The 22513-nt window shown below is 42.6% G+C and overlaps 2 protein-coding genes across 19 annotated transcripts in view; both read right to left on the reverse strand.

The window, feature by feature from the left end:
* DYNC1LI2 (dynein cytoplasmic 1 light intermediate chain 2) overlaps positions 1 to 8106 on the reverse strand; it is a 30797-nt gene extending 22691 nt beyond the window's left edge. Inside the window, exons 1-3 of the mRNA XM_031002933.3 lie at positions 7929 to 8106; positions 7717 to 7790; positions 5640 to 5756 (exon numbers count right to left, since the gene is read on the reverse strand). Coding sequence (XP_030858793.1) covers positions 5640 to 5756; positions 7717 to 7790; positions 7929 to 8035 — 298 coding nt within the window. The 5' untranslated portion in view covers positions 8036 to 8106. The remainder of the gene's footprint in view (positions 1 to 5639; positions 5757 to 7716; positions 7791 to 7928) is intronic.
* A 3171-nt stretch (positions 8107 to 11277) lies between these two features.
* TERB1 (telomere repeat binding bouquet formation protein 1) overlaps positions 11278 to 22513 on the reverse strand; it is a 45845-nt gene continuing 34609 nt past the window's right edge. For 7 of the 18 annotated variants that reach the window (XM_055366107.2, XM_055366096.2, XM_055366098.2 and 4 more), the window contains 2 exons: positions 15222 to 15287; positions 11278 to 11611 (listed from right to left, as the gene is read on the reverse strand). In XM_055366107.2, the coding sequence (XP_055222082.1) occupies positions 11424 to 11611; positions 15222 to 15287 (254 nt within the window). In that variant the 3' untranslated portion in view covers positions 11278 to 11423. Of the gene's footprint in view, positions 11612 to 13490; positions 13676 to 14742; positions 15288 to 15563; positions 15740 to 22513 lie in introns of those variants that run through there. The other 11 variants (XM_019012422.4, XM_063700270.1, XM_055366093.2 and 8 more) reach the window with 6 other exon arrangements.

Genomic DNA, 22513 nt, shown 5'->3' on the forward strand with positions numbered 1-22513 from the left:
GGTCTCAAAAAAAAAAAAAAAAAAAGGTGAGAGTCTCTTAGCTTTCAATAAGAACCAAAAGATACTAATGTTCACTGGTCAACTGTGCCACAACCTAAATAATCCATCATCCTAAGATAACAGCAATCAGTGAAGCAGTGAGCTGTGCTGAAGAGCCTATGTTTAAACAAGCCCTTCCTGTGTTGGTCACACTAAACAATGCATTCACATACTATAAAGGATGCCAAAGAGACAGAACCTTTGTATTTAAATGTTAAGATAAAATCATCACTTACATAAATTGAGATATGAATTACCAGATGCCTGATTATATTGGGGAATTAGTAATTTTTGTTATGATAATAATATGGTTATGTTTTTAAAAAATTCTTATCTTAGATGTCCTTATGGCAGTATACATAGATAAAATTTAATGTCTGAAATCTGCTTCAAAATCATCTAGTGGGGAGTAAACAGAGCAAAGAGTAAAAGTACAGTTGAAATAAAATTGATCAAGAACTGGTTATGTATGTATGTATGTATGTATATTTATTTTTGAGACAGCGTCTGAGACACCCAGGCTGGAGTGCAGTGGCAACTGCAGTCTCGATTTCCTGGGATAGTGATCCGCCCACTTCAGCCTTCCAAGTAGTTGGGACTACAGGCACAAGCCACCATGCCTAGCTAATTTTTTAGTTTTTTGTAGAGACAGGGTTTCCTGATATTGCCCAAGCTGGTCTCAAACTCCTAGGCTCAAGCAATGCTCCTGCCTCGGCCTTCTAAAGTGCTGGGATTACAGGCCTCGGCCAGTGCGCCCAGCCAGAACTGGTAATTGTTGAAGCAAGGTGACAAGTACACTGTGGCTCATGATACCACTCTCTACTTTGTATATATTTTTTGTTTTCTATTAAAATATATTCACACAAATGTGCAAGTGCTAAGATTTAATGAAACGTGGTTCCAAATGAATACCAGGATGATCTAACTGCCGAAGACAATTCTCCAAATTTATTCATTTATTTGAGATGGAGTCTCACTCCATCACCCAGGCTGGAGTGTAGTGGCACGATATTGGCTCACTGCAACCGCCGCCACCCCTCCCTGCTGCCCAGGTTCAAGCGATTTTCCTGCCTCAGCCTCCCAAGTAGCTGGGACTGCAGGCACGTGCCACTACGCCTGACTAATTTTTGTATTTGTAGTACAGGTGGGGTTTCACCACGTTGGCCAGGCTGGTCTCAAACTCCTGACCTCAAGTGATCTGCCCGCCTCAGCCTCCCAAAGTGCTGGGATTATAGGCATGAATCACCATGCCCGGCCAAATTTATAATGTATTTTTAGAAATTTTCAGTTATCTTTGAGAACTATTTATTTATTTTTATTTTTTGAGATGGAGTCTCCCTCTGTCACCCAGGTTGGAATGCAGTGGTGCAAGCTCAACTCATTGCAATCTCCTACTCTAAGGCTTCGATTCTCCTGCCTCAGCTTCTGAGCAGCTGGGATTACAGGAGTGCACCACTACGCCCAGCTAATTTTTGCATTTTTAGTAGAGACCGGGTTTCACCATGTTGGCTGGGCTAGTCTCGAACTCCTGACCTGTGGTGATCTGCCCGCCTCAGCCTTGTTGGGATTACAGGCATGAGCCACCGTGCCCGGCAGAACTATTTTTTATAAAAGTACCTTGAGAACTATCATAAAAAATATTTTATTAACTATTAATACTTTTTCTTTTTGTGATGAGTTTTACTTTGTTGCCTAGACTGGAGTGTAGTGGTGTGGTGTAGGGGTGTGCCTAGACTGGTGTAGCTCACTGCAGCCCACGCCTCCCAGGTTCAGGCGATCCTCATGCCTCAGGCTCTTGAGTGGCTGGGATTACAGTTGTGTGCCACCATACTGGCTGATTTTTGTATTTTTAGTAGAAATGGGGTTTCACCACGTTGTCCAGGCTGGTCCCGAACTCCTGGGCTCAAGGGATCCGCCCACCTCAGCCTCACAAAGTGCTGGGATTACAGGCGTGAGCCACCGCGCCTGGCCTATTAGCTTCTTTTTCAACAAATTCCAACATATACTTTAAAACCAGCAGGGCCCGGTGGCTCACGCCTGTAATCCCAGCACTTTGGGAGTCTGAGGCGGGTGGATCACTTGAGCTCAAGAGTTCAGGACCAGCCTGGACAACATGGCAAAACCCCATCTCTACAAAAGATACAAAAATTAGCCAGGCTTGGTGGCATGTACCTGTAGTCCCAGCTACTCGGGAGACTGAGGAGGGAGGACTGCTTGAGCTTGGGAGGTGGAGGTTGCAGGGAGCTGAGATAACGCCACTGCACTCCAACCTGGATGACAGAGCCAGACCCTGTCTCAAAAAAAGAAAAAAATAAAACAAACAAAAAAACCCAATCTTCCTCTTTTAGAAAAATATACTTAAAAAAAAAACCTATCTTTTATTAACTACCTTTTTTGTATAAGCAATTAACATGCTATAAAAAAATTTATATTCATGACTTTGTGTCAACAGTATAAAGTATCTAAATCTAGCAATACTTTCAAATTCTATTTTAGCGGCTTTAGTTTGGGTTCTGTGAATGTCCTCAAAAATACTACTCTGTACCCAAAGTCTGTGGGTTTTAATGCCTACCCATCCACAGGCATGGTTCCTTTTTTCAGCCTCTCTCCCCACTGCCCACTACACATAACTCACCCATGTGCTTGGAGATCACATCACGTATAGCATTAAACAGATGCCCCCAAACCTGGAGGCAGAGGTCCTTTGACATGTCACATCCTACCACAAACTAGGTACAAGCCAGAGACTATTTTCTCTACCTGGGTAACTGCTTGCAAAGTGTATATTTATAACTCAATCACATCACACAGTAAGAAAGACTAGGGCTGGAAAATGTACCATTAACAACAGATAAGGGCAATTCTTCCAACAAACAGGAACTTGCAAGCGGGTGGCCTAAAAAAATCCAATAAATGCAGAGACCAAGAAGTTTTTAAGGTAACTTTAAAAAAAAATCTGTATATAAGTTAAAATATACTTAAAGGCAAATAAATGTGGTCAACACGATGCTCTGGCATGAAATATGCTTATGGTATCTTGAAACAGAAGAGGCTATAGAGATTCACAGATTACCTACATCATGTTTTACACTTTCAAAAGAAACAAAAGGGTACTAGAGCTATCACCATGTCTCAAGCACTGTTACACCTGATACACCCTGTATCATTTTGTATAGGCACCATTACCCCATTCTACAAATGAGGAAACTCAAGTACAGAGTGGTTAAGTTAGTTACCCAAAGCCACACAACTACTGACTACAGGCATGGCATTCTGAACGAGTTCTGCCTGGCTCCAAAGCCACAGCTCTTTCCACAGTAACCGCACTGTCCAAAAAAGACAGGAAGCAAAAGACTCAATACATGTGAGATCCTCTGGCCAGGCTCAGCAGCCCTGTATGTACAGACTCCAGTGGGCCTAGATGAGTACCCAAATGCCTCTGTCCTTCTTACACAAGAGACTCTTACCCATGCCCTCAACATTTTTTTTTTTTTTTTTTTTTTGAGACAGAGTCTCACTCTGTTGCCCAGGCTGGAGTGCAGTGGCACAATCTCGGTCACCGCAACCTCTGCCTCCCAGGTTGAAGCGATTCTCCTGCCTCAGCCTCCTGGGTAGCTGGGATTACAGGCGTGCGCCACCATGCCTGGCTAATTTTTGTATTTTTACTACAGACAGAGTTTTACCATGTTGGCCAGGCTGGTCTCAAATGGACCTCAGGTGATCTGCCTGCCTCAGACTCCCAAAATGCTGGGATTACAGACGTGAGCCACCGCGCCCAGCCACCCATGCCCTCTACTAAACAGCTCTTGGAGATGGTAGAATTATGGTGCTGGAAAGGACCTTGGTTCAACTTTGTCATTTTAGCAATAAGGAAATGGGGGACTAGAGGTGGCAGGATCAGCCCTCATTATATAATCGCCCATACATCGTAATCTTTACTGTTTAAATGAGTAAAGGCAAATATAAAGAAAGTAATTTTTTTTTTTTTTTTAAGGAGTCTCGCTTTATCGCCCAGGCTGGAGTGCAGTGGTGCAATCTCGGCTCACTGCAACCTCTACCTCCTGGGTTCAAGCGATTTTCATGCCTCAGCCTCCAGAGTAGCTGGGGCTACAGGCATGCACCACCACGCCTGGCTAATGTTTTGTATTGTTAGTAGAGATGGGGTTTCACCAAGTTGACCAGGCTGGTCTTGAACTCCTGATCCCAAGTGATCCACCCACCTCAGCCTCCCAAAGTGCTGGAATTACAGACGTCAGCCACCACGCCTGCCCTAAAGAAAGTAATTTAGTGAATACACTTCATCTTTAGGTTATACAGATAACTTTTCTACCAAAAAAACCAACCAACCAACCAACCTAGGTACCAACGGTTATTTATTTTTGAATCATTGAAAAGATCTAACATAGGCTGGGTGCAGTGGTTCATGCCTGTAATCCCAGCACTTTGAGAGGCTGAGGCGAGCAGACTGCTTGAGCTCAGGAGTTCGAGACCAACCTGAGCAACATAGTGAAACCCCATCTGTACAAAAATTAGCCGGGTGTGGTGGCACACATCTATAGTCCCAGCTACTTAGGAGGCTGAGGTGGAAGGATGACCCGAAGCTGGGAGGCAGAGGTTGCAATGAGCCAAGACTGAGCCACTGCACCCCAGCCTGGGTGACAAAGTAAAACCCTGTCTCAAAAAAAAAAAAAAAAAAAAAAAAAAAAGATCTAACATAAAACCAAAAGATTATAAAGGCGGCATTACTGAGCAGTTGTAACCCAAAACCATTGCTCCGACTCACAATTACACTTGTAAGAAAACATTTTAAAATTATATGTAATCCTTATAAGAGTGTTTATCATGTGCTTTCAATCATCCTAAGCAGAAACTATTACTACTCACGTTTTAAAGATGAGGAATTAAACAATATTACCACCTCTGAGCATCTACTCCTCTACCAGAAGAAACACAGAAAATGGGCATTTCTTTCATTCTTTCTTTTTTAAAAAACAGAGACGGTCTCGCTCTGTCACCCAGGCTTGAGTGTATAACACAGCTCACTGCAGTCCCCAACTTCTGGCCTCAAGTGATCCTCCCACCTCAGCCTCCTGAGTAGCTGCGATTATGGCAGGAGTCACCAAATCCGGCAGAAACTACCATTTCTAAACTGTCACAAAGAGATTCAGGAAACTCTCCTATTAACATATGTTAAATTGTTACACTCTAAACCACACCAACTTCGGATTCTCTACTAGAACCAGGCAGAGTAACAATGGTCCCCAGGACAGCCAAGCATTTCTCTCATATAAAACTCCAAAGCTTTAAAAAATCTTTCTTATCACCTTTATGGGTTAAGTAAAAATTTATCTTCAGTATCTCTTTTTAAAGGCAGGCTAGCCAGAGCAACAGCTAAGTGTCCCATTCCCCAATTTTGCTAACATACTCTATAAAGGGGGTTAAGTCCTGCAAAAGATACGTACTTCATCTATTCTGTGATTAACTCTCTGAGAACCAAACAGAAAACTGAGAATGCCTGGCCATGTTGCAGGAACTGCACCCAAGGAAGCAGTCAGAGTCCTGCATACACCCCCTTACCATGGGACCAATGCTTCACTCACCATCTCGGTCCTCATCATGGACGCTGAGGTAGAGATATTCTAGGCCTCTTCCTTTTTTGCCATGCTCAGCTCCTTGTAGTTTAGTCATGAGGGTTGTTTTACCAGAACCATCTTCACCTACAAAGGATGTTTGCAAGACAAAGGTGTACTGTTTATTCCGCGCAAGGATGGGGAGGCATGACACTCACATGACAAGGAGAAACTAAGAATTTCATGCAAAGTCTGCTGTTGAAGTCTCACCTGCTTTCATAAACAAAGGACTTTGCTGGAAGAGTGGTTGGGAGGGTGGGGAGGAGAGGGTGGTAAAGGCAGCAAATTCCAAGATCTAAAATGACATTCTACTGCAGTTATCCTTACTTCACAAGGGAAATAATGAGGCAGGTCCACAGGCCCTATCTATAATTTATAAGACATGCATTCAGAAAAGTGAAAGTAAAAGGTAGGGTTAGTTTCTCACAAGAAAAAGTTTCACCACAAGAAAAACAAGAAATCTTCAAAATATGATACAATTAACCTAAAAGTCCAGGTACTGCGAACTAAAAAAAGTCTGATCCTGCTTCACAATGGTGAAGAATGGAAGTTATTCACTTTTGATTTTAGTACATCTCCTTCACAAACATTCTGAAGGCTAAGAAACTGACGAAAATAATTATAGACCTAGCAAAACTCTTCAGTACAATCTCAGTTAATTATTAAGCACTTCTTCATCTCCCTCCACTCAAACAACACCCCCTCTCCCCAGATCCTTAAACATCAAGGAGAACCATCACCAAACATTACTAAGCACTTCTGGCATTTAATAATATGGAATTACAGAACATGAGAATTGAAAGGCAGTCAGTCCACAGATCAAAGACCTCTCCATCTCCAATGCCTCTACCTTATTCAGGCCCTCTGCATCCAGACCAAGGTGAGGACCTGTCAGCCTGACTTCAGTACCTGCTCATTTTGAGCTACTGTCCCTCTGCGGGCAGCGTTCTTTCTAAAACTCAGATCTGGTGATCTTGATCCCCCACTTCTTGAAGATCTCTAAGGGTCCGGTATTACCTACCACAGTCACTTCCTGAGGAAGGTCACATATTCTCTTCCAACAGTAGGAAAACTACCAAGGCAGTGATTCCCATGGGAATTGGGGGATGGAGGTGAGATAAAAGCCCTTTGAAAAATCAGAGAACTTCAGGAAACAGCACTAACTCTTCAGCCTTCCCACAATCTGCCCCCAACTTACCTTAGCAGCCACCAACCACAAGGCGCTTCTAGCAGTTTCCAAACCCCACACCCTCTTGTCATCTGTGTCCCTGCATACTGACACTTTTCTGCAAAATACTCAACCCCCAAATCATCCTTCTTCACCAGCTCTAAGCAGTGTTAATGCTTCCACAATAATCGGCATGGTGCAATGCAATCACCAATACATCTGTCTTCCACCAGACTGAGATTCTTCTATAGTGTTTGAGTCGCCTATGCTGAGCCAGTGCCCAGCCCACAGGTCCCAAACAACAAATGGACTTGCTGTGTGAATGTACCCAAACTCCCTCACTTGAGAAGAGTGAGGCCAGAGGAAGTAAGGGACCTGACTCAGGTAACCTAGCAGTGAGGGCTAGCATAATGGAGGAAACGTCCCCAGTGCTGACTCTCTGTCCTCTGCAAAGTCCCTAAAACCTCGGACTATGCACTACTGATGAGGCTCAAAGAAGGCTCCCGTGGTCATTTCCCCACAGCTCCGAGCCCAGGTCACCTCGTTCTCCCACCTTCTCCACCTAACCTCATCTACTAGCTTCCCCTCTCCACGACCTCAATTTGGTAACCGTCGAGGCAATGAAGGCATAGAAGGCCAAGTGACTGAAACAATGTGCCGACAACCCCAAAGCACCACTACGCTCTCCAAAGAGGGCAGCATCCCACCCTCAGGCGCTGGAGGCTTGGCCACTCTCCAGCTGACCGGCCAGGGCCGACGGTCCCTTTCCCGCCAGGCTGCGGGCAGGCGGCTGGAACGGGGAAGGCGGGGACCTGTGGGAGGGGCGCCCGCCTCGCCCACCCCAGCGACCTGGGGCAACGCCCCGCCGCCGGCGCTCACCGAAGACCAGGATGTTCTTGCCGGACGGCAGCTTGGACCTGGCGCGGGTGGACACTTCGCTCAGAATGGAGGACCTGTGGCGACAATGGCAAGAGCGGTCAGCCCCGGGCCGGGCTGGGATGGCCCGGCTCGCGTCGGCCCCTCAGTGTGTCCGACGGTCCGGCCCAGAGGCCGCGCCCCCCACGGCCCGGCCCGACCGCCCGCGGCCTCACCATAGGCTCTGGCCTTCCTCCTCCTCACTGGTCAGGTCGCCGGCGGCCGCCACCGCGGGCCCGTTGGGACCTAGCAGCAGCTTCTTCTCCACCCCCACCGGCGCCATCTTGCCAACTGCAGCCACAAAGAGGGCCCTCCCCCGGGCCCGCCGAGGACCCGCGAGGACCCGGGCCGGGCCGCCCCCCGCTCGCCGTCCCCCGCGCCGCGCCGCCCGCCGACCTTGCCGCGGCTACTGCGCCGCCCAACGTGTCCTCTAGGTCTGCGATGGCCACGGGCTCCCACGGGTTGCGAGGCCGCCGAGGTGGCGGGCGGCGGTCAGGCAGCCGCCGGGGCAGCCATGCGCGGGGAGGCGGTGGCAGGGGCGGGCACCGTCCGGACCGAGGGCGCGCTGGCGGCCTCTGCCGGCTGAGGGGCGCAGCGCAGCGCCCCGCCACGCTCGCCGATTCCCCTGCGCCGTCGCGGGTCGGGCAGCCGGATGACTGACCCGAAAGCCTAGGCTTTGGGAATGAGACTGATGGACACAAAAGCGCCATTTATCTAGAGCTCACCATGTGCCAGAGTCACACATTATCTCACTGAATCTTATCTAACCCTTTCACAGATGAGGAGCCTGAAGCTCAAAAAATTTAAGAAACCCACCCAAGGACCCAAGGCTAGAAGATAACATTCGGTACTTCTAATTTATTCCCCAACCTTGGACCATTATATCATGAACTTGGCCTAACCCTACTCAAGCCCTGCATTGAAAGACTAGCCTTAAGGAAGACCCCAGAATCCTCATAAATATCCTGCATTTCCCCCTCCTCCTCCGAAGACTAAAGACTGTGAGGTAGTGCTCTTGATCGCAGTGCATAATACACTTGGCTTTGCTTTATTAACATGCTTTTTAAAATGATGTTTTCAGGGAGCCAGCATTTCACACTAGAAGAGGAGCCCTTAATTTCCTTGGGGGCCAACTGGCAGGTGCAGAGCGGGGAGGAAAACAAAAGGAAAGGGGATGGAAAAGGGAAAGAGCGGAGAGTAACCGAAGGAAAAACATACATTCCATTATCAAGCTTAATTTTAGGTGTGGCCTCTACTTGAGGGCTCTTGCCATTCTCTATGGAAACAGGCTAACAAGACATTTCTAAATATCACAAGGAAGTGGAATGTGGCAGAAAAGCACCACCTAAGTAGGTTTCAGATGAGTAGGATTGTGATCCTGATGCCAAAAAATCTGGCAGCATGAATTACGGGATAAAACAAATGGGCATATCATCTGCCAAACTGGATGTAAGGTTTAAACAAGACAACGAGAGTGAAAACCCACTGAGTTCCTCCCTTGGAAATCTGGGAAAATCAGGCAAAGTGCCAGAAGTCCTAAAAGGGCAAGCAGTGCTGAATTTTCACAGGACAGAAGATGGAGTTGAAAATTACAGGCCAGTGAGCTTAATCAGCACTAAGTGAAATTTTGTGATTAAACATTAAAGGAAAAGAGAGTACCAGATTTACACAGTATCTTTCTTTTTTGCAGGAGTACCAGGTAGGCGGATGCTGCAGATACAGCAAATGCAGATTTCAACAGGGCATTTGACAATTCACGTCTTAGATGCGAAAGTGAAATCAATGCTGGATGATAGCATTGAGGCTTATTAAAGACTAGCCCAGAGGTGGCTGATGAAGAGGAGGGACCAGCAGATGAGGCTGCTAGGGGCCTGCCCAAACCTCCTGCCCTGGCCAGCCAATTCAGGGTGCCATCAGTGACTTGGATAAGAATACAGCAGCAGTCATGGAAGTTGTGGATGACCTGAAGCAGGAAGGGTTGCCTTATCTACTGCATGACAAACTGAGCAGAGACTAAATCTAACAAGTTGAAATTTAGCAGGAACTATTAAAGTCCTGTGGAAGAGTTTAACAAAAAAGCATAGGAAGGCCAGGTACAGTGACTCACACCTGTAATCCCGGCACTTTGGGAGGCCGAGGCTGGCAGATCACTTGAGGTCAGGAGTTCCAGACCAGCCTGTCCAACATGGCCAAACCCCATCTCTACTAAAAATACAAAAAAAAAAAAAAAAAAAAAAAAAAAATTAGCCAGGAATGGTGGCATCCGCCTGTAATTCCAGCTGCCTGGGAGGCTGAAGCACGATAATTGCTTGAACCCAGGAGACAGAGGCTGCAGTGAGTTGAGATCACACCACTGCACTCTAGCCTGGGCAACAGAGTAAGACTGTCAAATAAAGTAAAATTTAATTTAAAAATGCATAGGAATAGGATAGGAAATTATTTGAAATAAAAATGATAATCTAAACATCATTACTGTATTAACTATAATCTAAGAGTTGGTCATGTAGAATGCCAAGAAACATCTTAGGGTAGAACCCATAAAACCTCACTGACGCTAACAAAGAAGCTAGCCCCCCATGCCAGTCAGGCTGGATTTCTTAGGGTGACATTTCTGGACACATTTTGCAAAGACAGAGGTATCCAGTGGTCAGTGACTAAACTCATAAGGGGACAAGACATTGTTCTGCTGCAACATGAACTAGGGCTCATCAATATGAAGGATAAAGATACAGAGGGAGAAGAAGGGAAAGTGTAGACATTTCTGAAAAGCTAAAGCAAATAAACATACACCAAAAAGAAGTGAACCTGACTATATGATGTGGGAGTATTCAAAGCAACTGCATAATTCTTTAGAAGAAGAAACTTTTTTTTTTTTCCTCTAGGATACTACAGTAAACAATAGAAGAGGAAACTTTTTTAAGAGATAGGGTCTTGCTCTCGTCCAGGCCAGAGTACAGTGAAACACTCATAACTAACTACAACCTCGAACTCCTGGGCTCAAGCGATCCTCCCACCTCAGCCTCTCAAGTAGTTAGGACCACAGGGGCATGCCACCACATCCAGCTAATTTTTAAATTTTTTTGTAAAGATAGGGGGTCTCACTATGTTGCCCAGGCTGGTCTCAAACTCCTTGCCTCAAGTGATCCTCCCACATTGGCCTCCCAAAGTGCTAGGATTACAAATATGGGCCACCACCACAGCCAAGGAAACATTTTAATGAACAAAATGTCAAATATTGATTTAGTGTATGGGAACCTTAGTTAAATAGCTTGGGGAACTATTCTTTCTTCTGGGGAGGGACTTTTGTACCATATAAAAATACTAAAATCCAAATGTCCCACATAGTATTTATTGCAATATAATGTCAAATAACATTTAAAGGCTAATTCTTTTCTCTGTGTCCTTTAAGCTTAAGGAAAAATAAAAGCATATTCCTAAACAAATGTTTGATCTTATGAAGGAATTTTCTTACTAATCTGTACACTGAAGATATATTTGCTTTATAAATCATTGTAATTTGATGAGTTTCAGCATCACAAAAACTGTTTAATGAAAACTGTATCCTCATTTCCACATTCCTTCTCATGAGAGTTTAGAAAAATACTTTAAATGTATCTTTCAAGGCACTGTATTTTAAGAATCCAAACTAAAAACTGACAGTCTTCTTTCAATCAAGAAGCTGCACACGTGGGGTGTTTGGTCAGCTTGTGGTATTTGTGAGCAAGGTCCACAGCCTTCCGTCCTTGCTGAAAGGGGAAAGACCACAAAATTGAATTCCAGTGATTTCCCATTTTCTTAACTCCATTGAAAAGGTAATTTACTTCTTCTTCAGTAAAGTTTTTGCGAATTCTTCTTTTTTCTATAATTAGAATTATAGAATATATTAGTATTTGCTGAACAAAGGTCCTGAGATGCAAATAAGTGCTTATTTGGATATGCTTAACTTATACCTAAGGATATAAACTATAGAGTGAGAAATGCCAGGGCTTCTCATCATGTGGAAACCCACTTCAATTTTAAAAACCTGAGTGCCTAATATTACGCTAGTTGCTATCAATGTGACTTCTTCAGTAATTATAACTTAATTGACAGTAGTAATACAACATCTTTCAATCAAGAAACAAAAGTTTATAAACATTTGATTGTTAATTCAACATTCCTGTGAGGACAGTTAACAAACATCTTACCGGCCAGGCACCGTGGCTTACGCCTATAATCCCAGCACTTTGGGAGGCTAAGGTGGATTACTTGAGGTCAGAAGTTCGAGACCAGCCTGGTCAACGTGGCAAAAATCTCTCTCCACCAAAAATACAAAAAGTAGCCAGGCATGGTGGCACATGACTGTAGTCCCAGCTTCTCGGGAGGCTGAGGCACAAGAATTGCTTAAACTCGGGAGGCAGAGGTTGCAGTGAGCTGAGAGCACACCACTGCACTCCAGCCTTGGCGACAGAGCAAGACTCTGTCTCAAAATATATACATAAATAAAAATAAAAAACAGCTTACGTATCTTAGATACAGTCTTCCCAAAGGGCTCCATAACTTGATAGAATAGAAAAGAATATCAACACTTGTTAAATATTAGGTTTGATAATATTTTTAAGAATAAGGGTCTTTTGAAATTTGCTTTTAAAAACACATGGTCAGCTAGATCAAAACTCAAAATATAGGCTGCACAATGAGGAAGGAAGTTTTTAACTATTTGGTTTTTAAGGGATACTTTCTATAAAGAAAGAATATACAGCTAGTATCTGTAAACAAATATTTTCTGGTGATGATTACTAGGAAATAGTTTTCTTTAAGCCTTTTCATTCATTATTATCTCATGTTATCAATGTGGGTAGATGCTGGTGAGGAGAAGTTTTTTGTATTTCCAGTTGAGGCTGTTATTTACTTTCGTAGTACTGGGTGCAGTTGTCCTGGGTCACCCTTAGAAAACCTTGCCCTTGCAGGCCAAGACAGCCATTTGTTTACCTTTTCTAAGAGCCACAGTTCAGACCTTCTAAAACAGATGAAAAAATCTTCCCAGCAGAAGGTTGAGATATCAGTGTAAATGTCTGATTATTACTTAATAGTATTATTTAGAATGTAAGCTCCATGAGGGCAGCAATTTTGATCTATTTTATTCACCATTGTATCCCCAGTGCTTAGAATAGTATCTGACACACAGTAGGTAGTCAATAAATACTTGTCGAGAGAAAAAATTTATTGGTAAAACTATCTCAAAACTTATCAATGAAATTATTCCTTCATTTTGGGTGTACTGGAAAACTGTGGCTATCCAAGAAATAGGTTTCAACTTCCCTTGCTAAATGATTTGAACCCATAATAATCAGGACTAGATTGGTTACTATAACTTTCAGGATATTGAGCCCTGGAGTTGATCATGTAAAGCCCCACTTTTCCATTGTGGCTGCCATCTCCCTGACTTTTATACTTAATATGTGCCCAAATCCTCAAAGATTCCTACAGCAGAGTACTGAGCAGCCTGGAAGAAGGAAGCAGCTCTCCACACCCCAAGCTCCCCGCTCTGTGACTTCTTTAGTGCTCCTCGTAATATTAGGTATTAGGGAAGAGCAAGGGAAAATGGGCAAGAGGGCTTAATTCTAAGGACTCTCTTATTTTTCAAGCCCTCTCAAAACACCAATCCATCCTGAAATAGAGACTTGGGGAAATCTGTAAATGCTTAGGACAGTGGTTCCTTCTCAGAAGAATGGGCTCACATTTGAGTATAAAGTATAATTAAATGAATGGTGGTGAGTATCCTAAAAAAAGGTTAAGTTTATCAAGGGGGAAAAATGGCAACATACCAAATATTCCTGGCCGGCTTGTGAAAGAGATGCAAGAATCACTACTTTCTCAAGGTTCCTTTCTAAATTCTAAAGAGTAGGCCAGATTATTTGGTTTTAGCTAAAGCAAGTCTTACCTACAAAAAAAAAGGCATGTTTTTCTGAACTCGATGTCACTTAACAGTATATAGGACTGCTGTATATAATCATTGTATAACCATTATTATGCACATTTCATGAAGTTCTGCAAATTATTTTAATATGCAAATAGGTTACAGCATATTTTTCATTGTTACGTACTTGCTTTGAAGACATGTTGCTGAAAAACACCTATTATTAATTTGATGCCAAGCCCTTGTCAAGAACAAGATCTCCAAGTGCATGATGTTTCTATGAAAAAACACCCATTTTCTAACAATTACTATAGAAAACATTACTTCAGAAAGTGGGCTCATCTGTAGTGGTACTATACTTAATTATAATTTGCATGCAGAACTTTTAATCTAGAAAAAGACTCAGATATAAAAAGCAAATTTGAAATTTCCTTGAAAGTTTTGGCAGTGAAAATAACCAAATAAATATATGTGGCAAAATGCTTCCTGAATGTATCACGTCCAAATGTCTAAATAACAGAGTGGCTCTATAGATGTTACTAATTAATATATCCAACCTATTTTAGTCTGCAGGTATTAACTCCATACGAATAAAAGAAAATGATGATGTTATTTAAGTTTCTGATACATCAGAAATGGTGATCAATGTGAAATGTTAACCCTATAGTTAAATAAAAATTCCCATAAATTAACTAATTGTTTAAGAGGCATTTTTATTTCTTAAGCAGAGTTTTAAAGTTTATACTATTTGTCTCTTCAATTTTTATTGTTTCAAGCACTATAGTTATGAACAAAAACCTGCAAAGTCTCTCTGAAGCACTTGTGCATAATAATTTTGTTCTTAAAATAGAAATGTGAGGATAGAACAAGGGCTTCTGGAGAATGGCTTTTTGAATCTAAGTTCTGCCACTTACCAAGTATTAATAATTATGCCTTACAATAGGAGCAAATTAATATCTAACTTACAATATTGCTATAGGAATTAAAGGAAATAATATCTATACAACACCTAACACCTAGCAGGTGCTTAATAAATGTTAGTTTCCTCCTGCTCCTTCCCCTGCTGGCAGGCAATGAGTGAGCAAGCAACATGAAAGGAAGAGGAAAGTCTCTTTTATTAGAAGGTCTGACCCTCATCAGAGGCAAGGTTTATCATTTAAGATCCATTAATAATGAGACTGAGAACAACCACTCAGCTGTTCTTTCTCAGAAATATACGAAATTTAAGTTCATTTAAAAATTAAATATATTCAGCCAGGTGCAATGGCTCATGCCTGAAATCCCAGCACTTTGGGAGGCCAAGGTGGGCGGATCACTTGAGGTCAGGAGTTTGAGACCAGCCTGGCCAACATGGTGAAACCCCATCTCTACTAAAAATACAAAAACCAGCAGGGTGTCGTGGCACATGTCTGTAATCCCAGCTACTTAGGAGGCTGAGGCAGGAGAATCACTTGAACCTGGGAGGCGGGGGCTGCAGTGAGCCAAGATTGCTCCACTGCACTCCAGCCTGGGTAACAGAGCCAGACCCTGTCTCAAGAAAAAAAAAAAAAATTAAATTAAATATATTCACTTATTCCTCCAGGGGTAGTAGATTCATTACTGAGTCGTTGTCTTCTACGTGGGGTCAGCAGAATTTCTGAAAAATATGGAAAACATTTAGCACATTTAGCGTATCAATCTGAGTAATAGCATATCAATTCCATTAGTATATTTCCTTTATTCCCCCGTCTAGTGGGAATACTTAGATAGATTAGGAAGAATTTTTAAACCAACAGTCTAAGACTACTCCCTGGGTACATCTTCAATTACTTGTTGCTTAGAGACAGATTTTCTTTTTAAGATTATTTTGCCCTCTAGTTTTTAATATATTTAATGCTTTAGATAATAGTTCAGAAGGTATAGCCATAATTACAATTTTAAAGCTGCTGAATTAATTACTTTTGTTACAGATAAGTGATTTCCTTAGTTCACTTTTATATCTGTCTTCAGCTTCCACAATGACTTTGTGACGATCACATTGGTATGGGCAAGAGTGCAAGAGCTTGCTAAAGTTTCGGCTATTCAGGGATTTTTCTACTGCTATGCAACCTAAAAGAAAACAAATTAAAGTTATGTGTAGATGTCACAAAATATCTAGTAACAAATCTATGATAGCAAATATCTATATGATGGTAACTGAAGTAAAATCAGGAACTATAAACACCTCAAGAAGCTCAAAATCATATGAGGGAGTAAAGACAACAAATACAACAGAGTGAAATAAGTGCTGGGAGGGAGGTATGAACAGTTATGGTGCTTTAGAAAAAGAGCATCTAGGCCGGCCACGGTGGCTCATGCCTGTAATCCCAGCACTTTGGGAGGCCAAGGTGGGTGGATCATGAGGTCAGGAGTTCGAGACCAGCCTGGCCAATATGGTGAAACCCCGTCTCTACTAAAAATACAAAAATTAGCAGGGTGTGGTGGCATGCACCTGTAGTCCCAACTGCTTGGGAGGCTGGGGCAGGAGAATCACTTGAATCCAGGAGGTGGAGGTTTCAGTGAGCTGAGATTGTGCCACTGTACTCCAGCCTGGGCGACAGAGCAAGACTCTGTCTCAAAAAAAAAAAAAAAAGGAAAGAAAGAAAGAAAAGAAAAGAAAAAGAGCATCTAGAGCGGGCGCAGTGGCTCACGCTGTAATTCCAGCATTTTGGGAGGCTGAGGTGGGCTGATCACAAGGTCAGGAGTTCGAGACCAGCCTGGCCAATATGGTGAAACCCCGTCTCTACTAAAAATACAAAAATTAGCCAGGCGTGGTGGCGGGTGCCTGTAGTCCCAGCTACTTGGGAGGCTGAGGCAGGAGAATCGCTTGAACCCGCCAGGCGGAGGTTGCAGTGAGCTGAGATCACGACTGCACTCCAACCTGGGCGACAGAGCGAGACTCCATCTCAAAAAAAAAAAAGAAAAGAAAAGAAAAGAAAAAGAGCATCTAGGTTGGGTGCAGTGGCTCATGCCTGTAACCCCAGCACTTTGGGAGGCTGAGGCGGGCTGATCACAAGGTCAGGAGTTCGAGACCAGCCTGGCCAATATGGCGAAACCCCGTCTCTACTAAAAATACAAAAATTAGCCAGGTGTGGTGGTGGGTGCCTGTAGTCCCAGCTACTTGGGAGGCTGAGGCAGGAGAATCGCTTGAACCCGCCAGGTGGAGGTTGCAGTGAGCTGAGATCGTGACTGCACTCCAACCTGGGCGACAGAGCGAGACTCCACCTCAAAAAAAAAAAAAAAAAAGAAAAGAAAAGAAAAAGAAAAAAGAAAATAAAAAGAGCATCTAGGCTGGGTGCAGTGGCTCATGCCTGTAACCGCAGCACTTTGGGAGGCCGAGGTGGGCAGATCACTTGAGGTCAGGAGTTCAAGACCAGCCTGGCCAACATGACAAAACCCCATCTCTACTCAAAATACAAAAAGTAGCCGTGCATGACGGCAGGTGCCTGTAATCCCAGCTACTTGGGAGGCTGAGGTGGAAGAATTGCTTGAACCTGGAAGGCAGAGGTTGCAGTGAGCTGAGATTGTACCATTGCACTCAAGCCTGGGTGACAGAACAAGACTCTGTCTCAAAAAAAAAAAAAAAAAAAAGAAAAAAAGAGAAAGAAAGAAAAGAAAAGAGCATCTAGGGTTGAAGGGTTGAGAGTGGTGGCTCATGCCTGTAATCCCAGCACTTTGGGAGGCCAAGGTGGGAGGATCACTTGGGCTCAAGAATTCAAGACCATCCTGGGCAACATAGTGAGACCCTGTCCCTACCAAAAAAAATATTAGCCGGGTGTGGTGGCACACATCTGTAGTCCTAGTTACTTAAGAGGCTGAGGCAGGAGAATCCCTTGAGACCAGGAGTTCAAGGCTGCAGTGAGCCATGATCACACCACTACACAGAATAAGACCCTGTCTCTTAAAAAAAAAAAAAAGGACAGCTCACGCCTGTAATCCCAGCACTTTGGGAGGCCTAGGCGGGCAGATCACAAGGTCAGGAGATGGAGACCATCCTGGCCAACATGGTGAAACCCCGCCTCTACTAAAACCACAAAAATTAGCTGAGTGTATTGGTGCGCCCCTGTAATCCCAGCTACTCGGGAGGCTGCGGCAGGAGAATCGCTTGAACCCGGGAGGCAGAGATTGCAGTGAGCCGAGATCATGCCACTGCATGCCAGCCTGGCGACAGAGTGAGACTCTATCTCAAAAAAAAGAAAAAGGAATATCTAGTTTGTCTGGTTTTGAGCGAGAGTCCCTGTTAAGGGAAGATATCCAAAAGAAGTGATCCTTAAGCTCAGTCATCTTTTTTGTTTTTAACATTTTATTATGTAAAATTTCAAACACTGAACTCCCATATATCTATCACCCAGCTTCAATAATTATTAACTCATGGCTAATCATGTTTTATTTATACCTCTACCTACTCAGCTCTGTCCCCACGTATGCACTGGATTATGACACCTGGAATTTACATTAAAGTATCATTTCATCTGTAAATACTTCATATGCATCCTTAACAGATAAGGAATTGTTTTTTGTTTGTTTGTTTTTTTTCCTGTGACAGGGTCTCCCTGTCACCCAGACTGGAGTGCAGTGGTATGATCACAGCTCACTTTTAGCCCTGACTTCCTGGGCTCAAGTGATCCTCCAGCCTCAGTCTCCTAAGTAGCTACAACTACAGGCATGCTCCACCATACCTGGCTAATTTTTTATTTTTTGTAGACACAGGGTCTCCTTACATTCCCAGGGCTGGTCTCAAACTCCTGGGCTTAAGTAATCCTCTCACCTCAGCCTCCCAAAGTGCTGGGATTACAGGTGTGAACCACTGCACCCAGCCAGGACTTTTTTTTTTTCTGAGATAGTGTCTCACTCTGTCACCCAGACTGGAGTGCAGTGGCATGATCTCAGCTCACTACAACCTTAACCTCCTGGGCTTAAGCAATCCTCCCACCTCAGCCTCCCAAGTAGCTGGGACTATAGGCATGCAACACCACACTCAGCTAATTTTTGTATTTTTTTTAGAGACGGGTTTCACTATGTAGCCCAAGCTGTTCTCGAATTCCTGGGCTCAAGTGATCCACCTGCCTCAGCCTCCCAAAGTGCTGAGCTATAGGCATAAGCTACCACCACACCCGGCCAGGACTCCTTTTTGTAAACAGATAAAACTATTATGACACCTAAAAAATCATGCTTAATATAATCTAACATCTAGAGTTCAATTTTCTCTATCAATTCAAAAATTTCTTTTGAAAGTTGGTTGTTGGAATCATGATCCAAATAAGGTTCATCATTACTTTTTTTTTTTTTTTAAGAGACAGGGTCTCACTATGTTGCTCAGGCTGGACTTGCACTCCTGGGCTCAAGCAATCCTCCCACCTCAGCCTCCCACGTAGCTGGAACTACAGACACACGCACCACTGTGTCTGACTTACATTCGGTTAATATATGTCAAGGTGCTTTTAATCTACCAGTTCCCCTCTCTTCCTTGTCATTTACTTACTGAAGATACTAGGTCATTTGTACTATAGTTTCTCAAAGGCTAAGTTTTGCTGATTGCATCCTAGTTGTGTCCTTTAAAATGTTGTTGTGTGTCCTATAAACTAGTAATTAAATCTAAATGATTGGTCAGATTCAGGTTCAAGTGTTTTTACTAGAATTCCATGAAGGTAGTATTGTATGTTTCTTACTGTATCATATTAAGAGGTACATATTGTCCGTCTCTTTTTTAAAAAAGAAATTGTAATTGGGCAGCCTCTTGAGCCAATAGGGTTAGAAAAACTCCCTCTTTTTTTAAATATTAAGATAGATCAGCAGCAAACCACCATGGCACATGTTTACCCACGTAACAAACCTGCACATCCTGCACATGTATCCCTGAACTTAAAAGTTGGAAAAACATTTTTTAAAAAAAGATAGATTGGTAGGTTCAGGTAATGTCAGCCATGTCCATCCATTATAAAGTTCTCCATCAGTTTGTCACCTAATTGTATTAGTGGCCCATTCCTAAAGGACTAGAAGTTGGCCACGCAGATAGTTGGCTGAGATGAAGACATTTCAGTACAATAAAGATGTGCAAAACCACTGAAGTGTGAAAAAGCATAGTTCAGAGCATCATGGACACTCTAATATGGCTAGAGTACAGAGAAGTATGGGAGAAAAGCTGGGGCTGGGAAGGGTTGGAGGGAACGAGACCAAGAAAAGTCTTGAAAGCCATGCTAAGGAATTTTAACTCTCTTCAAGGCAACAGGGAGGAACATAGAGATACTTATTAAAAGCAGGAAGATGACACGATTTCATTTGTCTTGTAGAAAGGGCACCTGAAGGCAAGAGGATCAGTTGAGAGGTTACTTTAGTAGTCCGGAAAATAAATGAAGGGATTTTGAAACAAGGCATTTGTGGGGAGAATGGAGAGATTTCTGAGGTAAAATTAGCAGGGTTTGATGAATAATGAGCTGTTGGGATAAGGGAAATGTTTAGGATAATTCTCAAGAAATTCAGTACTTGATCAAATGGCAAAGTTTGAAATAACCATAGCACATTTCTAGCAGATTCAGAGTAAATGTACAGTAAAATTTAACAAGTGGAAGCAGGACAAAATTCCATACAACTTTGAAAGCCAGGCAGAGAGGTTGATTCAGTGGGTTACAGAGAAGCACTGAGGGTTCTTTAGCATGATGACACGATAAAGCACATATTAAGAAGATAAGTTAACAGTGATATGCATATTATACTTGGGAGTTGGAGAGGCTTGAGACAAAGACTGCTAGAAAATTGCTGCGATAATTTAGGCATGAAACAAAAAGGGCCCATGTGGCAAAAAAGAACAAAATTTGACAGACTAGAAATAAGGGACAGAACGAGAGAGAACAGTCATGGATGATTCAAGGCTTAAAGTCTGGGAGACCAGACAAATAGTGGCAACACTGACAGAAATGCAGTGAGTTGGGAGGCCAATTTAAAAGGAAGAAAGATGCTGTGGATGCTGTGTTTAGGATACATTAAGCTTAAAGTAACAAGAAGATATTGAAGTGGGTATGTGCTGAGAACTACTGGAAATGAACGAATAAGGCTATAGCCCACATTAGAAGCCAAAAGTCAAGATACATATTTGAAAACCATCAATAAAATGATAGATGATGCTACAAAAGTAAATGTAGTGAAAGAACTGCGTAAGTGCTATAGACTAGGTCTTGAGGAGAATACTTGTGGCAATCTGGCCGGAAGAGAAAGATAAAGGTGAAGACTGAGTTCTATTCATCTTCGATTCCAGTGCCAGCCAAGGAGTAAGCACTCCATAATGTTTGTGGAATGAATGAATGGTAACTAGGGGAGAAAGGAACAAGGAAAGAACCATCTCATACAAACTAAGCAATTACAGAATATCCACTCTGCCACCTAGAATACTTTTGACGAGAGATTCCCAAACTTTCTAGGTTCATGGCACCTCTAAGCCAAAAGAAATGCCTAATCATTCTGTCAGATCCAAAACAACTTAATCAGTATTTATGTTCTAACAACTTAGTAGCCATTTGAAAAAATAATACAATTAAACTGAAAGAAATATTTGTACTTTTTTATTCTTATTAAATACATTTACTTTCTTTCTTTCTTTTTTTTTTTTTGGAGACAGAATCTCGCTCTGTCACCAAGGCTGGAGTGCAATGGCATGATCTCAGCTCACTGCAACCTCTGCCTCCCAGGTTCAAGCAATTCTCCTGTCTCAGCCTCCCGAGTAGCTGGGATTACTGGCGCATGCTGCCATGCCCAGCTAATTTTTTGTATTTTAGTAGAGACGGGGTTTCACTGTGTTGACCAGGCTGGTCTTGAACTCCTTAGCTCAGGTAATCCACCCGCCTCGGCCTCCCAAAGTGCTAGGATTACAGACATGAGCCACCACACCCGGCCTAATACATTTACTTTCTAATGGTATATGTGCATCTGCTGGGAGGAGTGGATGAATACTTGAAAGGATAGCAAATCAAACAAACTATTGGGTATTTTTTTAAGATGAGGAAAAATGAGCATAGTTCAAGGTGGAACAAAAGGAGTTAATGAATAGAATGGAAGTGAAGAGAAAGATTTTGCAATTAGTATTAAAATGTGGAGAAAAAAAAGATATGAGATTCAGCTTATGGCCAGACATCAGTTTTAGAAGAATAGAGATAACCTCTTCATCCAAGAGGGAAGAACAATGATGTTCTGAGCCGAATATAGAGAACCTCAATTTTGTCCATAGAGCAGAGTACAACAGCAAGATGAAAAAAGAGGAAATACCAGGGTGTGAAGGAGGAGGAGAAGGGATGGAATAAGTATTGTGGAACATTTACAAGAGCCCTGCAGAAAAAACAAATAATGAACATGAAACAGTAGAAACATTTACATATTATAAATATAAAAATAGGTATTTTTAAAACTTAATGCCTATGTTTACAGGATAATCCACAATGCATACCTAGTAATAACTGGCTCTCTGAAAACATTAAAAAATGTTTATTTTACTCAGTAAGGTTAAATTCATAGATGGTATTACGACAAAAAGATAATAAAGTAATAAAAAGGTACTAACTGTGTTTATTCATACATACAAATATTGGAAGCTCAGCCTGATGCTGATAAAAGGTGTTTTTTTTGTTTTGCTTTGTTTTTAATTATAGAGACAAGGTCTCGCTATGTTGACCATGCTGGTTTTGAACTCCTGGCCTCAAGAAATCCTCCAGCCTTGGCCTTCCAAAGTGTTGAGATTACAGCTGCCTCACCTGGCCCAGATAGAAGATATTAATTTGAATGCTTTGATATTCCACAGTATTATTTCTCCAAAGGGAACAAAGTAAATCATACATGTAGAACTATTATAAATTCTAG

Source organism: Gorilla gorilla, chromosome 18 (genome assembly GCF_029281585.2).
Source record: "Gorilla gorilla gorilla isolate KB3781 chromosome 18, NHGRI_mGorGor1-v2.1_pri, whole genome shotgun sequence".
NCBI classification, from domain to species: Eukaryota; Metazoa; Chordata; class Mammalia; order Primates; family Hominidae; genus Gorilla; species Gorilla gorilla.